This window comes from Aquarana catesbeiana, linkage group LG02, assembly GCF_042186555.1.
Source record: "Aquarana catesbeiana isolate 2022-GZ linkage group LG02, ASM4218655v1, whole genome shotgun sequence".
NCBI classification, from domain to species: Eukaryota; Metazoa; Chordata; class Amphibia; order Anura; family Ranidae; genus Aquarana; species Aquarana catesbeiana.
In genome coordinates, this window is record NC_133325.1 from 196519433 (window position 1) to 196528161 (window position 8729).

At 39.8% G+C, this 8729-nt stretch overlaps 1 protein-coding gene across 1 annotated transcript in view; it reads left to right on the forward strand.

Annotated features, from left to right (window-relative positions):
* Positions 1-3559, forward strand: part of SIAH3 (siah E3 ubiquitin protein ligase family member 3) — a 154483-nt gene extending 150924 nt beyond the window's left edge. Inside the window, exon 2 of the mRNA XM_073614157.1 lies at positions 927-3559. Within this exon, the coding sequence (XP_073470258.1) occupies positions 927-1514 (588 nt within the window). The 3' untranslated portion in view covers positions 1515-3559. The remainder of the gene's footprint in view (positions 1-926) is intronic.
* The last annotated feature ends 5170 nt before the right edge of the window (positions 3560-8729 follow it).

An 8729-nucleotide genomic window follows, 5' to 3' on the forward strand; every position in this document is an offset into this window, starting at 1 on the left:
GTGTCCTGTGAGCTAACAGTGTTATCTCTCTTTTGTAAATTACTAGTATCTTCAATCCACCAATTAACAGAGATAAACAAAAGCAGACATGTTTGATGTCCAGCATGTTTGACAACTATGACGCCTTCCATTGATATAATGGAAAACAGATATAGACATGAGGGACAGGAAGTGTGTTAGTGGCAGTATTACTGGGTAAAAAAAAATGGGAAAAAAGGAAAAAAAAAAGAAAAAAGAAAAAAAAAGAAAACACTTCTAGGCATTGGTAAGCTGCAATATATTAAATGTTTTGTTCTTGGGTTTTTATCCAGTTTAAGAGTCATGCTAAACTAACCATCATTTGTGATTTGTATTGGATGGGAAAATCAGAGCGTTCAGTTTTAATCAGAAAATCAGAATTATATGGATTGTATAGCGTAGGACTACAAAAGGTTTTACTAATCCATGGCGATCAAGTAAATTGTATAATGTTTAGTTGGGTAAGAGACTGTTGTATTGGTAGAATATTTCTTTAGAACCCACTGCAATCTGTTCTTTAGAAATATGTTCTCTGATGCTGTTGCTTTTGTAGTGCTACTGGTAGCAATTAAATTACACATGAAATGCAGAAATACAATAGCGACGGAAATCCCTCTGTACTGTCTTGAAAGACATTAACGAGATGGTGAGGAAACATACCAGATACATCATATGTTTTCCTAATAAATAGCAAATTAATGTTTTAGGCAGCTAACAGAACATTAGCAGAATCTTTATTACACAGTTTCACTTTTACTACTACCATAGAGAAATGTATGAGCTGGTTTGCTAGTGACTAACAATTATCATTCCTTTTCTGTTTTATGTCTGACTGCTTCTGTGCTCAGCAATTCCATAAAAGTTGAGTGTTATTGCCTATTTTCTACAGTAACGTCTTTCTCTTTTAGAATGCTCCAAACAGATGTGCAGTCCCTGAAGATTCCTCTCTACAAACCACACATCATCAGTGCCATGAAACCATCCGCGACTCACAGCTGACTTCATGCACTTGTCCTTTGTACGCTTGCAAATGGGAAGGTCATTTGGAGGTCGTTATTGCTCATTTGACACACGCACATACAATTAACATACTGCATGGAACAGAAATTGTCTTTCTGGCTACTGACATGCACCTCCCAGCACCGGTAGACTGGATCATTGCACATTCATGTTTGGGCCACCACTTTTTACTTGTGCTCAGAAAGCAAGAAAAATACCAAGGACACCCACAGTTCTTTGCTACAATGATGTTGATTGGTACACCAGCACAGGCTGAGAATTTCAACTATAAGCTGGAGCTGAACAGGAACCGTAGGAGATTGACATGGGAATCCAGCCCTCGGTCAGTCTTAGACTGTGTTGACTCTGTAATCACCAATGGGGATTGCCTTGTGCTCAATGCCTCAATGGCTCAGCTCTTTGCTGATAATGGAAGTCTGGCTATTGGAATAGCAATATCTGCAAGTAAACTTTGTGCTGCTCAACCTGAAATGTAATATTTAGGACACAGATCTATAGATCATTCATACTTTTGGGCTTTTTAACCTCCCTGGGCTTTCTGGAGCTTGTACATATGAGAAAACACATTCAGGCAAAAATGTACAATTGACATTTATTTTAAATGTGTTTAGGTCTAGTTTCTGTGACAACTTTTGACTTGACTCATAAAGAACTAATGGCATAAATAAAATGTCAGTAGGATACAATGTGCAGAGATATGTATGTTTACATGTATAGTCATATGTTCATATATATGTTTATCTTTATCTATTTCTACCAATAGGTAGTGTTAACATTACTGTTGCCAGGTTACACAGATCCTAAAAATTCTAAAATATCACGATCTTGAAATTGCTTAAAAAAATGCTAGATATAAAACATACTTATGTTTAAAAATGCTGGGGTCATTTAGAAAATCTCAAAATAGAGCTGCTGCAGATAGCATGACTAAATATTTACTGTATTTTTACTAACTGTAGAAAATGTATAGAAAAAATAAATTTATGATTGCTATGCACAACGGTACTACAGAATGAAGTGAAAGGATGATTTCACTATATATATGTATATGTAAAGCCAAACTTTTCTTTTTGTTTTTTTTGGATGGACTGGTGAATGGTTAACACTCATTTTTTCTGTCTCTTTCCTGTCGGGCAGGGAGATTTCCCTTCACTTTCTGTCCCAGAGACAAACCAGGAAGTAAGAGAAGATCTATCCAAAGCAGATTTTTTTCTTCACCTCCTCTTCCTGGATCAACTCAACATTTTTGGATTTCACATCACTTTCTGTACAGGACGTAATGCTCAGCGGGACCAATAATGTGAGTGAATCTCCCCAGTGGGACCAGACTGCAATAAAAACAGACATAGGTTTTAACCCTCCCACATTCTACCCAACTGTAAGAAAAACATTTTGGCTTTGCATATATTTTAATGGTGTGCAAGTATGTACAAACCTTTAGTGCTTTGCTACATGGCGATGTCTTGATCATGGTGCTGCACAACTGTTGCTGTGTTGAGGCATTGTACATGAAGAGAGCTTGAGTTACAACATACATTTGAGAGACTTATCACAATTGACACAGATCCTCAGTCCCATTTACCTTTATTTGTTATTACACATGGAACCCATAAATTGATTCAGTCATAAAAATCAACTAAAATCAGAGTAGAGTAGAATGCAACAGTACATAGATTATGTTTACTTTTAAAAAATTCATACAACATTGATAAGCAGTGGAAAATCAGCAGCTTATATGCTTTCTATTAAATTAACAGCACTATAGCAAAAAAGGTGCACATATTTAACCTCCCTGGCGGTATGATTATTTCGGATTTTAGGTGCTGAAAGCGGTACAATTATTTTGCATGGAAATTTGGCGTTTTATATTGTAGGTCTGTAAATCTTAACAATAACACACTTAAATCTGTCCAAACCAGAGTCTAGTAGATATCCCGGGTATGATAAAGTTTGAAACACAAAAACATAAATTATAATATAATAAATAAAAATAAATAATTAAAAAAAATTTAAAAAAATAGTAATAAAATAAATTTCCCCACAATTCACTATCGCTCAATTCTGCAAGTGTTCTAATTTACTATCGCTGTTTTCTAGCTGGTCTAAAGCCACTTTTGACGTAAAGGGACACTTTTTGGTTGCTATGGACAATCTCCAGTTTCCAGGCAGAAAGAACAGTGTATATCATGTAAAACTGCATGCAGGGCATGGGCCAGAGCACTGGGGACAAAAGGGATGTGAAATAATTTCATACAGTACTGTAATCTGTAAGATTACAGTACTGTATGTGTTATGATTTTGACATTTTTTTGAATTTGCCGCCAGGCTCCGCCCCGTGCGTCGCGCCGCTCGCAGGGAACGGAGCCTGGCACGGAGAGGCTTCGGAGGAGGACGGAGCCCTCGGACACTGCGGGGGACATCGCAGGATCCCGGGGACAAGGTAAGTAACGCTGCCCCAGGATCCTGCAATGCGATCCCGAGTGTGGCTCGGGGTTACCGCTAATGGTACTGAATTTTAACCCCGAGCCACACTCGGGAAAACCGCCAGGGAGGCTACCAGCTCTGCTTTGTGCTTGATTACCAGAAAAAAAGCTATTTAAAATGTATGCACTCAGTCTGATTTTGTATTACGTACTTTTATAATACAGTACATTGGGTCACTTATTAGCTATGAAATAGAAACACATGTAGCATATATAGGGGTTGATTTACTAAAACTGGAGAGTACAAAATCTGGTGCAGCTTTGCATTGAAACCAATCAGCTTCCAGTATTTTTGTCAAAACTTAATAAACCCAACATTTCATATTCCTGATATGTGCCTGATGTACCATGTACTTGTATGAAAAAGTATCCTGTTCTCTTTGTATTGCTTCCTTTGGGTGGAATCCCTGGTTATACTGCAAGTCCCTCTGCTTTCCTATTAAAAAACTGACCACACACCATGGTCAGTTCCCCAGCTATGCTGAGAACTCAGCCTCCAATGATCAGATCTGTCCTGACACACCTCCTTCCTGCACAGCCTTTCACTGCTCAGTGTACTGCTGCTTCACCTCCCCTAGCTCTTATGCAGCTGGGAACAGAGGGAATGTGATCACTTATAAAAAAAAAAGGGAAAAAAGAATTTATAATTTTTTTTAATATCTATGCACAAATGTGTTCATTTCGATTTTAAACTGAATGGGTTCTTTTACAATAAAAAGAGAGAGCAACAAAGATCTAATAGATAGTCCTTCGAGCTTAAGCAGCGCTGCTTAAGCTCGAAGGACTACCTATTAGATCTTTGTTGCTCACTCTTTTTAATGTTTTGTATTAATATAGCAGCTGTTTAGCTTAACTAGGATTCATTTTAAACCTAAGCACTGGAAAAGTGACCCTGTTTACTTCTATTGTGTGGGTTGTTTTACAAGATAAACATTTACAATCACTTTAAATGCAAAGCTGCACCGAATTTTGCACTCTCCAGTTTTAGTAAAACAACTCCATAGTGTCTTTGAAAATTACAGTAACTCTCTCAAAAAATTTGCAGAATTTGTGTTCATACTAAAATCCATAATATGAAAGAGAAAAAGTATCAGATCCTTGTCTAGCCTATCACATTTATAGCTTGGCCAGGTAAGGCAAACTGTGATGCTCATCGTTATTGCTCCAGGTAGGTACAGGGTGTCTCACTAGTTGTGCCACATTTCTGCAATGCTCACCAGGAGCTTACATCATTTATGACTTTCAGAAATGATCAGCATTTTGTCTTTGTATTTCCAACAAAATGTCATCATTTGTCATCTCTTTTAAATCATCTGCTTCATCCCTGGCATTGCTTCCAGAACCTCCTTGTTATGGTCTGGAGTCAGGCTCGGAGGCCGGTAGCTATAGCAATGGAGCAGCACTCACTGACAGGTGGAACAGATATTCCCACAGGTCACCCTGGCTGATACCCTGACAGTATCACCTGAGGTGTGGGGTCTAAGTACTAACTGGTATTAACCAGAGCTCCTGATGGTGGAGATGGGCTTTGCTGCGTGTTATTACCAGGTCGCAGTCCTCAGGATAGCCCCAACAGGAGGTGAGCAAGCCAAGGTCCAGTAGCAGATATAGCAGGTAGGTATTAAGCAGAAGTGTAGTCGAGAAACAAGCCAAATGTCGATAACGGATGGAAGTAAAGATACGATCGGCAGCAGGAGAGACAAGAGCGAAATATTGGCTGGTGAAGGCACAATATTCTAGAGACTAGGAAGTGCAAAATATGGCTTAAATCAGGAAGTTCATTAAAGGAGCAAAGAGTTCAAGGCAAATAAGATTCAAGACAGGATCATTCAAGGAATTGTCTACTGAACTGTCCAGCATTAATGGTGACCCAACTTAGCCCATGGAACCTTCAAATTTTTGTTAGATAACCAAACTTTGTCACCTATGTGAAAGGTGGGAATTGATCTACGATGTCTGCCAGTGGCTTTCTTGTAATATTCCTGAGCCTCCTTCAATGTATCAGTCAATTTCTCCTGAATCTCCTGTAATGAAGTTAATCTGTTGGTAACAGCAGGAATCGGAGTTGATATAAGGAGATCAGGAATAAAAACTGGATGATACCCAGTGTTTAGGAAAAATGGGCTTTGGGAAGTGGAGCTATGTTTAGAGTTATTATAAGCAAACTCTGCCGTAGGAAGGTGGTCCACCCAATCATCCTGAAGATAACTCACAAAACATCAAAGGTATTGTTCCAGAGTTTGAATTGGTCCTCTCTGTCTGACCATTAGACTGTGGATGAAAAGCAGAGGACAGATTAATTGTTACACCCAAAGCTGAGCAAAAACTTCTCCAAAATTTTGAGGTAAACTGTACTTCTCTGTCAGACACCACATCATGAGGAATTCCATGTAGTTTAAAAACTTCTCGAACCATTACCTCTGCAGTATCTTCGGCAGAAGTTACCCCCTTAACTGGAATAAAATTAGCCATCTTAGTGAGATGGTCAACAACTACCAGGATAGTGGTCATCCCTTTTGAAAGGGGAAGGTTGACTACAAAGTCCATAGAAATTGACCCCCATGGTCTTGATAGAACAGGCAGTGGTTGAAGTAACCCCAGAGGAGAAGATCAGGGTGTCTTATTGCGAGCACAGGTTAGACACAAAGCCACATAACTCTTGACATCTTCCTTGTACCCAGGCCACCAAAAGGAACTTGATAAGAGTTCTTTTGTCTTAGAAATTCCAGAATGACCAGCAAGTTTAGAGTCGTGAACCAACCTGAGGGCTTCTACCCAAACTGATTCAGGTACATAGAGGCAATGCGTTTGAGTCCAAAAACGGTTGTCGTACTTGAGGTTGCTGTCCTTAGGAGGATGATTAAGCAGTGGGTCATGCTCATACCATTCCTTGAGACGATTTAAACATTTCTTAGAACTTGTAGCCCCTAGAAAGTTCTTTTGAGGCAGGATCGTACATTCACAGTTGCTTTCCTGGAGAGGCCCAGACAACATCCGCAATAGGGGATCAGCCTTACCACTCCTTGACCCAGGGCGGTACGAGATAACAAAATTGAACCTGGAGAGAAATATGGTTCAATGTGCTTTTCTAGATGGCAGCCTTTTGGCAGCACGAATAAATTCAAAATTTTTATGATCCGTGAAAAAGGTTACAGGGTGCTTAGCCCCTTCCAGCAGATGCCTCCACTCAGAAAATACTTGCTTAATTGCCAGCAGCTCCTTGTTTCCAATGTCATAATTCTTCTCGGCTGAAGACATAAGTCGAGAGAAATAAGCACAAAGATGAAGCTGCATTTTTTCTCCAATTCGCTGAGAAAAGATAGCTCACACAGCAGAATCTGAAGCATCAACTTATACGATGAAAGGTAGTTCAGGATTTGGATGTAACAGTAGGGGTGCAAAAGTGAAGAGAGTTTTTAGTTTACTAAATGCAGCCTATGCCTCAGGTGACCACAAAAGGGTATCCCTTTCTTTGTCAGCTGTGTAATTGGAGCAATTACCTTATAAATCTTCTGTAAAAATTGGCAAATCCAACAAATCGTATCTCCTTCACATTCCTAGGGACAGGCCAATCCACCACTGCTTTGATTTTATCGGGGGCCATGCTTACCCCTTCAGAAGAAATTATGTAGGCCAAGAACTGGATCTGAGTTTGTTCAAACTTGCATTTCTCTAGTTTGATGTAAAGTTGATTGCGCCTTATGCCCCGTACACATGATCGGATTTTCCCACAACAAATGTTGGATGTGGGCTTGTTGGTGGAAAGTCCGAATGTGTGTATGCTCCATAGGACATTGGTTGTTTAACTTTCTGCCAACAAATGTTAGCTAGCATGTTCTCAAATTTTCCGCCAACAAATGTGTGTTGTCGGACTTTCCGACCGCGTGTACACAAGTCCGTCGGACAAAAGTCCAAAGTACAAACACGCATGCTCGGAATCAATGCTCACCAAACACAACATTAGCAGAAGGAGCCCGAAGGGTGGCGCATGACTATTGAACTTCCTTTTTATCAGCTCATTGTACGTCTTGTATGTCACTACGTTCATAATTGTTGGTCAACATTTGTGTGATTGTGTGTATGCAAGACAAGTTGGAGCCAACAACCTTCGAACAAAATTCCACGGTTTTGTGGTTGGAAAGTCCGATCATGTGTATGGGACATTAGTCCCTCAAAGAAAATACAGACATGCTTGTGGTGTTCTTCCAAATTATCAGAAAAAATTTAATCATCCAAATATGCTATTACACACTGATCCAGCACATTGAGAAAAACATCATTAATGAAATGATGAAAAGTTGCAGGAACATTGCAAAGTCCAAAGGGCATGACCAAAGACTCAAAATGTCCATATCTGGTTCTGAAAGCAGTTTTCCCTCCATCTCCGGGACGAATGTAGACAAGGTTGTATGCCCCTGTAAATGTAATTTGGTAAAGAGCTTGGCGGAGCGGAGTCTCTCGAGCATTTCTTGAATCAGTGGGAGTGGACAGCGATTTTTAATTGTGATCCTGTTTAGATCTCTGTAGTTGATACATGGGCACAAGAGTCCTTTTTCTCCACGAAGAATAGGGCTGCTCCAGAAGGAGAGGTTGAGTGTCTGATAAAACCCTTCTCTAGATTCTCATTAAGCCACTACCTGAGCACCTTCAGTTCAGGTTCTGATAAAGAAAAAAGGCGACCAAAGGGTATTTCCCTGGAAGCAATTCAATGCGATAATCACAAGAGCGATGAGGAGGCAGCTGATCGGCTTTCTTTTTATCACAAAGGTCCCAAAATTCAAGATATTGTGGAGGTAGCTTGTTGTATGACTGGGTAGTTACCATAACTGCTTGTGAATCCTGGGTTGGTGGGGGGCTTATTTGATAAGATTATTTGCAATGTTTTTGTCAATAGTCAGATGTAAAACTCAAAGAACGTGTCTCTCAGTTGATGGAGGGATTATGGATAGAGAACCAAGGAATCCCCAGGATAATAGGGAACTACCCAGTCTTGTGGGTAACAGGTCCTGAAAACAAAGGTGAGCCATACACAGTTTCCATATCAATAGGGGCGAGCTTATTTCTTATTTGGATGTTATTATTTTGGGCAAATTCAATGTCCATGAAGTTTCCCCCGGCCCCTGAGTCCAGCATAGCAGAGCAAGGCATTTCACTGCTTTCAACTATAAGCTTTATAGGGATGATAAAATTAGTTGATAAAGAGTTCAC